Source organism: Panulirus ornatus, chromosome 9 (assembly GCF_036320965.1).
Source record: "Panulirus ornatus isolate Po-2019 chromosome 9, ASM3632096v1, whole genome shotgun sequence".
Lineage (NCBI taxonomy): Eukaryota > Metazoa > Arthropoda > Malacostraca > Decapoda > Palinuridae > Panulirus > Panulirus ornatus.
This window is the reverse complement of record NC_092232.1, coordinates 3,881,202-3,895,363: the sequence shown is the minus strand read 5'-3', so window position 1 is coordinate 3,895,363 and position 14,162 is coordinate 3,881,202. Positions and strand designations below refer to the sequence as shown.

Genomic DNA, 14,162 nt, shown 5'->3' with positions numbered 1-14,162 from the left:
CTTTAGCAGACAATACTAGATAGATAAGAATGAAAATCTCAACAACAAAAGAACTGAGAAATACCAACAACAATAAACAAAGCCTTCTGATGGGCCACCCAATATAACATCCCTTTGTATGGGGAAACTTCAAAATCCCCCAGCAAGGAGAGAAAGTGAAGTAATAAAATTATTATATATTTTTTATTATACTTTGTCACTGTCTCCCGCGGTTGTGAGGTAGCGCAAGGAAACAGACGAAAGAAATGGCCCAACCCCCCCCCCATACACATGTATATACATACGTCCACACACGCAAATATACATACCTACACAGCTTTCCATGGTTTACCCCAGACGCTTCACATGCCTTGATTCAATCCACTGACAGCACGTCAACCCCGGTATACCACATCGCTCCAATTCACTCTATTCCTTGCCCTCCTTTCACCCTCCTGCATGTTCAGGCCCCGATCACACAAAATCTTTTTCACTCCATCTTTCCACCTCCAATTTGGTCTCCCTCTTCTCCTCGTTCCCTCCACCTCCGACACATATACCCTCTTGGTCAATCTTTCCTCACTCATTCTCTCCATGTGCCCAAACCACTTCAAAACACCCTCTTCTGCTCTCTCAACCACGCTCTTTTTATTTCCACACATCTCTCTTACCCTTACGTTACTCACACGATCAAACCACCTCACACCACACATTGTCCTCAAACATCTCATTTCCAGCACATCCATCCTCCTGCGCACAACTCTATCCATAGCCCACGCCTCGCAACCATACAACATTGTTGGAACCACTATTCCTTCAAACATACCCATTTTTGCTTTCCGAGATACTGTTCTCGACTTCCACACATTCTTCAAGGCCCCCAGAATTTTCGCCCCCTCCCCCACCCTATGATCCACTTCCGCTTCCATGGTTCCATCCGCTGCCAGATCCACTCCCAGATATCTAAAACACTTCACTTCCTCCAGTTTTTCTCCATTCAAACTCACCTCCCAATTGACTTGACCCTCAACCCTACTGTACCTAATAACCTTGCTCTTATTCACATTTACTCTTAACTTTCTTCTTCCACACACTTTACCAAACTCAGTCACCAGCTTCTGCAGTTTCTCACATGAATCAGCCACCAGCGCTGTATCATCAGCGAACAACAACTGACTCACTTCCCAAGCTCTCTCATCCCCAACAGACTTCATACTTGCCCCTCTTTCCAAAACTCTTGCATTTACCTCCCTAACAACCCCATCCATAAACAAATTAAACAACCATGGAGACATCACACACCCCTGCCGCAAACCTACATTCACTGAGAACCAATCACTTTCCTCTCTTCCTACATGTACACATGCCTTACATCCTCGATAAAAACTTTTCACTGCTTCTAACAACTTTCCTCCCACACCATATATTCTTAATACCTTCCACAGAGCATCTCTATCAACTCTATCATATGCCTTCTCCAGATCCATAAATGCTACATATAAATCCATTTGCTTTTCTAAGTATTTCTCACATACATTCTTCAAAGCAAACACCTGATTCACACATCCTCTACCACTTCTGAAACCACACTGCTCTTCCCCAATCTGATGCTCTGTACATGCCTTCACCCTCTCAATCAATACCCTCCCATATAATTTACCAGGAATACTCAACAAACTTATACCTCTGTAATTTGAGCACTCACTCTTATCCCCTTTGCCTTTGTACAATGGCACTATGCACGCATTCCGCCAATCCTCAGGCACCTCACCATGAGTCATACATACATTAAATAACCTTACCAACCAGTCAACAATACAGTCACCCCCCTTTTTTAATAAATTCCACTGCAATACCATCCAAACCTGCTGCCTTGCCGGCTTTCATCTTCTGCAAAGCTTTCACTACCTCTTCTCTGTTTACCAAATCATTTTCCCTAACCCTCTCACTTTGCACACCACCTCGACCAAAACACCCTATATCTGCCACTCTATCATCAAACACATTCAACAAACCTTCAAAATACTCACTCCATCTCCTTCTCACATCACCACTACTTGTTATCACCTCCCCATTTGCGCCCTTCACTGAAGTTCCCATTTGCTCCCTTGTCTTACGCATTTTATTTACCTCCTTCCAGAACATCTTTTTATTCTCCCTAAAATTTAATGATACTCTCTCACCCCAACTCTCATTTGCCCTTTTTTTCACCTCTTGCACCTTTCTCTTGACCTCCTGTCTCTTTCTTTTATACATCTCCCACTCAATTGCATTTTTTCCCTGCAAAAATCGTCCAAATGCCTCTCTCTTCTCTTTCACTAATACTCTTACTTCTTCATCCCACCACTCACTACCCTTTCTAATCAACTCGCCTCCCACTCTTCTCATGCCACAAGCATCTTTTGCGCAATCCATCACTGATTCCCTAAATACATCCCATTCCTCCCTCACTCCCCTTACTTCCATTGTTCTCACCTTTTTCCATTCTGTACTCAGTCTCTCCCGGTACTTCCTCACACAGGTCTCCTTCCCAAGCTCACTTACTCTCACCACCCTCTTCACCCCAACATTCACTCTTCTTTTCTGAAAACCCATACAAATCTTCACCTTAGCCTCCACAAGATAATGATCAGACATCCCTCCAGTTGTACCTCTCAGCACATTAACATCCAAAAGTCTCTCTTTCGCACGCCTGTCAATTAACACGTAATCCAATAACGCTCTCTGGCCATCTCTCCTACTTACATAAGTAGTCATATAATAAAGTAATAAAAAGTGGTACATAATACAGGACAGGTAGAGACATCATCATCATAGCATGAATGAACAATGTGAGAGACCCTGGAGTACTAATGCCTAACAACTTTACCTTACAAGAACATAATAAAACAAAATATGGAAGGCTAGATCTTCCTGACCTTCAAGATGATGATGCTCTTAGAGGTACTTATACCCTTATGAATAGGATACTGATGAATGCCAACATCACCTTTTAAAGTGAACCTGCAGTTATAACGTGTGCAAAGATCTTTCACAGCCCACAATGACACTGTAAAGGAGCTAAACTGGAGTGAAATCACTGAGGCTGTACTCTCTCAAATGTAGATAGGAGAGAATGTCATTATTCAAACTGAAGCTGTATTCTCCTGAGAGGAGAGGAGGTATTGCATAATTCAAATTTAGAGAAATCCTAGAAGGCACTGTCCTTCATCTACAAGAGAACAGTTCCCTATTAGCACTTTAGGTATGGAAGATTAAAATATGACTACTGAAATCAAAGTATCAATACGAACACAGAAAATACCATTAACATCCAGGTCCCAAGACTGCTCAACACTCTCCCTGCAGCAATCAGAAACAGTATGAGATGTGAATAAAAGAAAATCAAGAAAGCCTTGGATAATTGTTTTAAGAGTGTCCCAAACATGGCAGGATGTGATGGTTATGTGGGCCTGCTGGTTTCAGCCTCCATCAACTTGACTGATCAAAAATCCACCTAAGCAGCTTGGTCAGCTTGAAATGTCCAAGTAGAACACCTCAAAAGACAACCTAAAGTGAATCTAACATACACACAAATTTGCTTGCTGCCATGTTGGGTTACTGCACCCTCCCTCACTATTACGATGCCCTCCCATCCTGACTACCAAACCCTCCCTTGCTACTCACACCTTGCTCTTCCACAGAGGCCACCACAGCCTCCCTCACCATCACCCCCTTATTCCCTGGCTACTACATCCCTTAAACCACAACCACTCCCTTTCTCTCCAGCCATCATATCCTCCCTCATAATCACCACTCCCTCTCTGGTTACTAGACCATCCCTTGCCACTACCTGGCCGACACACCTTGAATGGCAGAATAACATTATCTAACAGTACCATCCACTGTTATTTACCCTATTCATACTTCCCACTCAACAATACAGCATTTTCCTGAAAATTTATGACTCCAGCAGCCAGGAACTTATATACCGCTGAGGAAATTGGATAAATTACTGGGTTAGTTATTGTGAGTCTAGCAACTTCCTCAGTGTGTCTACAACTGTGTAAGGGGGGTTAGTTGTTGAGCATCTGACAACATCCTTGGTATCTGTTCAGACAGAAAGACAATAAGGACTAATTTTCTATGGAATAGAAATTACCATATGATCTAATGCATCCCCTCCTAACCCTCTCTCAAACTGCATATCATGCACACTACTTATTTCTTCTAATGAACAACATATCACTCGTGCTCTTACTTATCCTGTTTTTCTTGTACATAATCCATGTGTATTCGTGAAATTTTTTTTATCTAATGTACTTACATAATACAAATATTCTTTAACCAATGCCATTTGAATCTGGGATCCTACATCCACCAAACACTCCCTCTTCCACTCTATTTATTCAAGTTACCCATCACACATACTAAACTGCTTCAAAATGTAATACAAGTTTAAGAGTTTTCAGGAAAAATCTTTTGAAGAAATGAAATATTGGTCCATAACTCAGAAAAACTGAAAAATAAATCCTCTGGGATACAGACAACAGAAAATCAAAAGGAGGTTAATTTGGGTATATATAATTATTTCAAACTGTATATTAATGACAATTATGGAAGAAAAGGTTATGCTTGAAGCTCATATAAAACTTTCATACAAACGAATACCAAAATAAAAAAAATTGTACATCTGACATTCTCACTGAAAGTGACGACAAACTGTACAGAAATCATAGTAATAGATAGGGAAGAGGGAAGGATCAGTTCAAGAGTAGCAGATGATTCACAACTTCAGCACACAAAGTATACACTGAAACACAGGTGAAACAAAATCTTTGCATCTTTTTTCATAATCTACATATGCTCATTCTACCTGCTAATTCTACAAATATCATACAAATACAAGTTTATCATTTACACTCTTTCACTGGAACCAAACAAACTGAAGTAAGAGTTGCAAAATTCAAATTGCAAATGACATACTGTAAGGGCTGATGTTTGTGCCTGGTGACAGTAATGGTGGGTGTAGTGATGTCAGTGATCACTGCTGCCACTGCTCGGCCTTCAAGACTGTGGCTCATTGCTGATGCATCATCTACTCTGAAAAAAGAAAAAAACCTTAACCATATACCAACATCAAAACTGCTTTAATTTTACATTAGTCTCTCAAATAAAACAAAATATCAAATTCATTCTTCAAAAAACACATAAACAGCTTACCCTTCATAATAAAGCTCTTTATTACAGGATTCTTTAATCCTTATTCACAACAGTAATATAAACATTCTTAGTAAATGCAATCCAACCCATAACACACCTTACACCCTTTACTCACAAGCATTACCAACGTCACACCTTATTCTGAACCCTAATCAAACCTATCACCCATCAATCTTTAAAGAATGCAACACCTTGCTCTCTCTCACTCCATCTTGTATAAAACAACATAACTAACATTTAAATCTAGAAAACTATGAAACAATGCATACCCTTACACCCACTAAAATGCATGTCCACATGTTTCTCTAAAAATGTTTCAGGAATAGGGGTGAATACCTTCACAGCATATCTTCAAATTATCTGATTATGTCAGTGGAACTGTTTCTTATCATCACTGTATTTGGAGAAAACTATAGTAATTTCTAAAAAATCATACAACAAAAGACCCTACCATGCAACAGTATTCCTTAAGGATGTGCAATACATACTGAAGGCCAATAAGCTGCAAAGGAGCAGCAGCACAGCAGTGCAAAATTAGTTGGAAGCGAATGTGGGAGAAGGAACAAAATATGGGAAAGGAAAGAGAAGAAAGATATGGAAGATGACAATAACATTGCATTAAGATGAATGGGAAGATAATAAAACAGAAGGGATTATTAGATGGAAAAGGAAGTGCATCATGAAGAATTAAGAGAAACAAAGGGGACCTGGGGTAGTACATTAAGGGAAATAAAAGGTATATATATATATATATATATATATATATATATATATATATTATATATATATATTTTTTTTTTTTTTTTTTGCCGCTGTCTCCCGCGGTTGTGAGGTAGCGCAAGGAAACAGACGAAAGAAATGGCCCAACCCCCCCCCCATACACATGTATATACATACGTCCACACACGCAAATATACATACCTACACAGCTTTCCATGGTTTACCCCAGACGCTTCACATGCCTTGATTCAATCCACTGACAGCACGTCAACCCCGGTATACCACATCGCTCCAATTCACTCTATTCCTTGCCCTCCTTTCACCCTCCTGCATGTTCAGGCCCCGATCACACAAAATCTTTTTCACTCCATCTTTCCACCTCCAATTTGGTCTCCCTCTTCTCCTCGTTCCCTCCACCTCCGACACATATACCCTCTTGGTCAATCTTTCCTCACTCATTCTCTCCATGTGCCCAAACCACTTCAAAACACCCTCTTCTGCTCTCTCAACCACGCTCTTTTTATTTCCACACATCTCTCTTACCCTTACGTTACTCACACGATCAAACCACCTCACACCACACATTGTCCTCAAACATCTCATTTCCAGCACATCCATCCTCCTGCGCACAACTCTATCCATAGCCCACGCCTCGCAACCATACAACATTGTTGGAACCACTATTCCTTCAAACATACCCATTTTTGCTTTCCGAGATACTGTTCTCGACTTCCACACATTCTTCAAGGCCCCCAGAATTTTCGCCCCCTCCCCCACCCTATGATCCACTTCCGCTTCCATGGTTCCATCCGCTGCCAGATCCACTCCCAGATATCTAAAACACTTCACTTCCTCCAGTTTTTCTCCATTCAAACTCACCTCCCAATTGACTTGACCCTCAACCCTACTGTACCTAATAACCTTGCTCTTATTCACATTTACTCTTAACTTTCTTCTTCCACACACTTTACCAAACTCAGTCACCAGCTTCTGCAGTTTCTCACATGAATCAGCCACCAGCGCTGTATCATCAGCGAACAACAACTGACTCACTTCCCAAGCTCTCTCATCCCCAACAGACTTCATACTTGCCCCTCTTTCCAAAACTCTTGCATTTACCTCCCTAACAACCCCATCCATAAACAAATTAAACAACCATGGAGACATCACACACCCCTGCCGCAAACCTACATTCACTGAGAACCAATCACTTTCCTCTCTTCCTACATGTACACATGCCTTACATCCTCGATAAAAACTTTTCACTGCTTCTAACAACTTTCCTCCCACACCATATATTCTTAATACCTTCCACAGAGCATCTCTATCAACTCTATCATATGCCTTCTCCAGATCCATAAATGCTACATATAAATCCATTTGCTTTTCTAAGTATTTCTCACATACATTCTTCAAAGCAAACACCTGATCCACACATCCTCTACCACTTCTGAAACCACACTGCTCTTCCCCAATCTGATGCTCTGTACATGCCTTCACCCTCTCAATCAATACCCTCCCATATAATTTACCAGGAATACTCAACAAACTTATACCTCTGTAATTTGAGCACTCACTCTTATCCCCTTTGCCTTTGTACAATGGCACTATGCACGCATTCCGCCAATCCTCAGGCACCTCACCATGAGTCATACATACATTAAATAACCTTACCAACCAGTCAACAATACAGTCACCCCCTTTTTTAATAAATTCCACTGCAATACCATCCAAACCTGCTGCCTTGCCGGCTTTCATCTTCTGCAAAGCTTTCACTACCTCTTCTCTGTTTACCAAATCATTTTCCCTAACCCTCTCACTTTGCACACCACCTCGACCAAAACACCCTATATCTGCCACTCTATCATCAAACACATTCAACAAACCTTCAAAATACTCACTCCATCTCCTTCTCACATCACCACTACTTGTTATCACCTCCCCATTTGCGCCCTTCACTGAAGTTCCCATTTGCTCCCTTGTCTTACGCATTTTATTTACCTCCTTCCAGAACATCTTTTTATTCTCCCTAAAATTTAATGATACTCTCTCACCCCAACTCTCATTTGCCCTTTTTTTCACCTCTTGCACCTTTCTCTTGACCTCCTGTCTCTTTCTTTTATACATCTCCCACTCAATTGCATTTTTTCCCTGCAAAAATCGTCCAAATGCCTCTCTCTTCTCTTTCACTAATACTCTTACTTCTTCATCCCACCACTCACTACCCTTTCTAATCAACTCGCCTCCCACTCTTCTCATGCCACAAGCATCTTTTGCGCAATCCATCACTGATTCCCTAAATACATCCCATTCCTCCCTCACTCCCCTTACTTCCATTGTTCTCACCTTTTTCCATTCTGTACTCAGTCTCTCCCGGTACTTCCTCACACAGGTCTCCTTCCCAAGCTCACTTACTCTCACCACCCTCTTCACCCCAACATTCACTCTTCTTTTCTGAAAACCCATACAAATCTTCACCTTAGCCTCCACAAGATAATGATCAGACATCCCTCCAGTTGTACCTCTCAGCACATTAACATCCAAAAGTCTCTCTTTCGCACGCCTGTCAATTAACACGTAATCCAATAACGCTCTCTGGCCATCTCTCCTACTTACATAAGTAGTCATATAATAAAGTAATAAAAAGTGGTACATAATACAGGACAGGTAGAGACATCATCATCATAGCATGAATGAACAATGTGAGAGACCCTGGAGTACTAATGCCTAACAACTTTACCTTACAAGAACATAATAAAACAAAATATGGAAGGCTAGATCTTCCTGACCTTCAAGATGATGATGCTCTTAGAGGTACTTATACCCTTATGAATAGGATACTGATGAATGCCAACATCACCTTTTAAAGTGAACCTGCAGTTATAACGTGTGCAAAGATCTTTCACAGCCCACAATGACACTGTAAAGGAGCTAAACTGGAGTGAAATCACTGAGGCTGTACTCTCTCAAATGTAGATAGGAGAGAATGTCATTATTCAAACTGAAGCTGTATTCTCCTGAGAGGAGAGGAGGTATTGCATAATTCAAATTTAGAGAAATCCTAGAAGGCACTGTCCTTCATCTACAAGAGAACAGTTCCCTATTAGCACTTTAGGTATGGAAGATTAAAATATGACTACTGAAATCAAAGTATCAATACGAACACAGAAAATACCATTAACATCCAGGTCCCAAGACTGCTCAACACTCTCCCTGCAGCAATCAGAAACAGTATGAGATGTGAATAAAAGAAAATCAAGAAAGCCTTGGATAATTGTTTTAAGAGTGTCCCAAACATGGCAGGATGTGATGGTTATGTGGGCCTGCTGGTTTCAGCCTCCATCAACTTGACTGATCAAAAATCCACCTAAGCAGCTTGGTCAGCTTGAAATGTCCAAGTAGAACACCTCAAAAGACAACCTAAAGTGAATCTAACATACACACAAATTTGCTTGCTGCCATGTTGGGTTACTGCACCCTCCCTCACTATTACGATGCCCTCCCATCCTGACTACCAAACCCTCCCTTGCTACTCACACCTTGCTCTTCCACAGAGGCCACCACAGCCTCCCTCACCATCACCCCCTTATTCCCTGGCTACTACATCCCCTTAAACCACAACCACTCCCTTTCTCTCCAGCCATCATATCCTCCCTCATAATCACCACTCCCTCTCTGGTTACTAGACCATCCCTTGCCACTACCTGGCCGACACACCTTGAATGGCAGAATAACATTATCTAACAGTACCATCCACTGTTATTTACCCTATTCATACTTCCCACTCAACAATACAGCATTTTCCTGAAAATTTATGACTCCAGCAGCCAGGAACTTATATACCGCTGAGGAAATTGGATAAATTACTGGGTTAGTTATTGTGAGTCTAGCAACTTCCTCAGTGTGTCTACAACTGTGTAAGGGGGGTTAGTTGTTGAGCATCTGACAACATCCTTGGTATCTGTTCAGACAGAAAGACAATAAGGACTAATTTTCTATGGAATAGAAATTACCATATGATCTAATGCATCCCCTCCTAACCCTCTCTCAAACTGCATATCATGCACACTACTTATTTCTTCTAATGAACAACATATCACTCGTGCTCTTACTTATCCTGTTTTTCTTGTACATAATCCATGTGTATTCGTGAAATTTTTTTTATCTAATGTACTTACATAATACAAATATTCTTTAACCAATGCCATTTGAATCTGGGATCCTACATCCACCAAACACTCCCTCTTCCACTCTATTTATTCAAGTTACCCATCACACATACTAAACTGCTTCAAAATGTAATACAAGTTTAAGAGTTTTCAGGAAAAATCTTTTGAAGAAATGAAATATTGGTCCATAACTCAGAAAAACTGAAAAATAAATCCTCTGGGATACAGACAACAGAAAATCAAAAGGAGGTTAATTTGGGTATATATAATTATTTCAAACTGTATATTAATGACAATTATGGAAGAAAAGGTTATGCTTGAAGCTCATATAAAACTTTCATACAAACGAATACCAAAATAAAAAAAATTGTACATCTGACATTCTCACTGAAAGTGACGACAAACTGTACAGAAATCATAGTAATAGATAGGGAAGAGGGAAGGATCAGTTCAAGAGTAGCAGATGATTCACAACTTCAGCACACAAAGTATACACTGAAACACAGGTGAAACAAAATCTTTGCATCTTTTTTCATAATCTACATATGCTCATTCTACCTGCTAATTCTACAAATATCATACAAATACAAGTTTATCATTTACACTCTTTCACTGGAACCAAACAAACTGAAGTAAGAGTTGCAAAATTCAAATTGCAAATGACATACTGTAAGGGCTGATGTTTGTGCCTGGTGACAGTAATGGTGGGTGTAGTGATGTCAGTGATCACTGCTGCCACTGCTCGGCCTTCAAGACTGTGGCTCATTGCTGATGCATCATCTACTCTGAAAAAAGAAAAAAACCTTAACCATATACCAACATCAAAACTGCTTTAATTTTACATTAGTCTCTCAAATAAAACAAAATATCAAATTCATTCTTCAAAAAACACATAAACAGCTTACCCTTCATAATAAAGCTCTTTATTACAGGATTCTTTAATCCTTATTCACAACAGTAATATAAACATTCTTAGTAAATGCAATCCAACCCATAACACACCTTACACCCTTTACTCACAAGCATTACCAACGTCACACCTTATTCTGAACCCTAATCAAACCTATCACCCATCAATCTTTAAAGAATGCAACACCTTGCTCTCTCTCACTCCATCTTGTATAAAACAACATAACTAACATTTAAATCTAGAAAACTATGAAACAATGCATACCCTTACACCCACTAAAATGCATGTCCACATGTTTCTCTAAAAATGTTTCAGGAATAGGGGTGAATACCTTCACAGCATATCTTCAAATTATCTGATTATGTCAGTGGAACTGTTTCTTATCATCACTGTATTTGGAGAAAACTATAGTAATTTCTAAAAAATCATACAACAAAAGACCCTACCATGCAACAGTATTCCCTTAAGGATGTGCAATACATACTGAAGGCCAATAAGCTGCAAAGGAGCAGCAGCACAGCAGTGCAAAATTAGTTGGAAGCGAATGTGGGAGAAGGAACAAAATATGGGAAAGGAAAGAGAAGAAAGATATGGAAGATGACAATAACATTGCATTAAGATGAATGGGAAGATAATAAAACAGAAGGGATTATTAGATGGAAAAGGAAGTGCATCATGAAGAATTAAGAGAAACAAAGGGGACCTGGGGTAGTACATTAAGGGAAATAAAAGGTATATATATATATATATATATATATATATATATATATATATATATATATATATATTTTTTTTTTTTTTTTTTGCCGCTGTCTCCCGCGTTTGCGAGGTAGCGCAAGGAAACAGACGAAAGAAATGGCCCAACCCCCCCCCCCCCATTCACATGTATATACATACGTCCACACACGCAAATATACATACCTACACAGCTTTCCATGGTTTACCCCAGACGCTTCACATGCCTTGCTTCAATCCACTGACAGCACGTCAACCCCGGTATACCACATCGCTCCAATTCACTCTATTCCTTGCCCTCCTTTCACCCTCCTGCATGTTCAGGCCCCGATCACACAAAATCTTTTTCACTCCATCTTTCCACCTCCAATTTGGTCTCCCTCTTCTCCTTGTTCCCTCCACCTCCGACACATATATCCTCTTGGTCAATCTTTCCTCACTCATCCTCTCCATGTGCCCAAACCACCTCAAAACACCCTCTTCTGCTCTCTCAACCACGCTCTTTTTATTTCCACACATCTCTCTTACCCTTACGTTACTCACTCGATCAAACCACCTCACACCACACATTGTCCTCAAACATCTCATTTCCAGCACATCCATCCTCCTGCGCACAACTCTATCCATAGCCCACGCCTCGCAACCATACAACATTGTTGGAACCACTATTCCTTCAAACATACCCATTTTTGCTTTCCGAGATAATGTTCTCGACTTCCACACATTTTTCAAGGCCCCCAGGATTTTCGCCCCCTCCCCCACCCTATGATCCACTTCCGCTTCCATGGTTCCATACGCTGCCAGATCCACTCCCAGATAACTAAAACACTTCACTTCCTCCAGTTTTTCTCCATTCAAACTCACCTCCCAATTGACTTGACCCTCAACCCTACTGTACCTAATAACCTTGCTCTTATTCACATTTACTCTTAACTTTCTTCTTCCACACACTTTTCCAAACTCAGTCACCAGCTTCTGCAGTTTCTCACATGAATCAGCCACCAGCGCTGTATCATCAGCGAACAACTGACTCACTTCCCTAGCTCTCTCATCCCCAACAGACTTCATACTTGCCCCTCTTTCCAAAACTCTTGCATATATATATATATATATATATATATATATAGACTGAATGATCGGGGCTTCAACATGTAAGAGGTAGAAAGGCGTGCATGGGATAAAGTGCATTGGGACGATGTGGTATACTGCGGTCGATATGCTGTCTTTAGACTCACTCGAGACACGTAAGGCAGCCAGGGAGGTCTGTGGGGTTTAGGTACGTAGATGATGATCTTTGTGTTTGGCCATCAAATGAATATTTACAAACATATCTCCCTTTGCTCAACAATTTACTACCTTTCACAAACTTTACCGTAGAAAGTGAAAATAATTGTATGTTACCAATTATAGATTCCAAATTATATATATATATATATATATATATATATATATATATATATATATATATATATATATATATATATGTATATATATATATATATATATATATATATATATATATATATATATATATATATATAATCCCTGGGGATACGGGAGAAAGAATACTTCCCACGTATTCCCTGCGTGTCGTAGAAGGCGACTAAAGGGAAGGGAGCGGGGGGGGGGGGGGGGGGGTTTGGAAATCCTCCCCTCTCATTCTTTTTTAATTATTCCAAAAGAAGGAACAGAGAAGGGGGCCATGTGAGGATATTCCCACAAAGGCCCAGTCCTCTGTTCTTAACGCTACCTCGCTAATGCGGGAAATGGCGAATAGTATGAAAAAAAAAAAAAAAAAAAAAAATATATATATATATATATATATATATATATATATATATATATATATATATATATGTGTGTGTGTGTGTGTGTGTGTGTGCGCGTATCAGGCTGAGAGATGGGGAGTGTGTGTGTAAACTTTAGGATAACGTCAGTCACTCCTGTAAACACGTTCGCAGCCAAGCTGGAGTGAGAACAGATGAGATTATGGACAAACATGGATGTAAAGTCTGGTGGGACTGAACGTGTTGTACTTACTATTATATAAGGAACTTAAAGATTGAGAAGTATGTTAGTTTAATGATAGAAGAACAGTAATACGGAAGAGTCGAGATGTATTTAAAACAGAGCGGCCGTGAAAGGGTTAGGAGTCATCATAACACAAGGTCATACCCACGCATCCCCTATAGTTATAGATTGGGTAAGCCTAACATGCAATACTCGCGGCGTTCATGTAAGAAAATGCAGGGAGGAAGTGACAAAGACAACGAAAATGAATCAAGTGTGAAAAAGTGAATTACTACATTAATCAATCAGGGAAACTGAACTCATTGCTTAGGTAATAATACATAACAAATGACATCCCTCATGATGCAGACCAACCGAGACAGGGTCAATGTTGGACGAGTCAATCCCTAACCAGCGCAGAGCCAACTTGGAGTGCC

General features: G+C 40.1%; 1 protein-coding gene across 1 annotated transcript in view; it reads right to left on the bottom strand.

Moving 5' to 3' along the window:
* Nucleotides 1-5,101, bottom strand: part of DPCoAC (dephosphocoenzyme A carrier) — a 39,562-nt gene extending 34,461 nt beyond the window's left edge. The window contains exon 1 of the mRNA XM_071664545.1: nt 4,945-5,101. Within this exon, the coding sequence (XP_071520646.1) occupies nt 4,945-5,042 (98 nt within the window). The 5' untranslated portion in view covers nt 5,043-5,101. The remainder of the gene's footprint in view (nt 1-4,944) is intronic.
* Nucleotides 5,102-14,162: the final 9,061 nt, after the last annotated feature.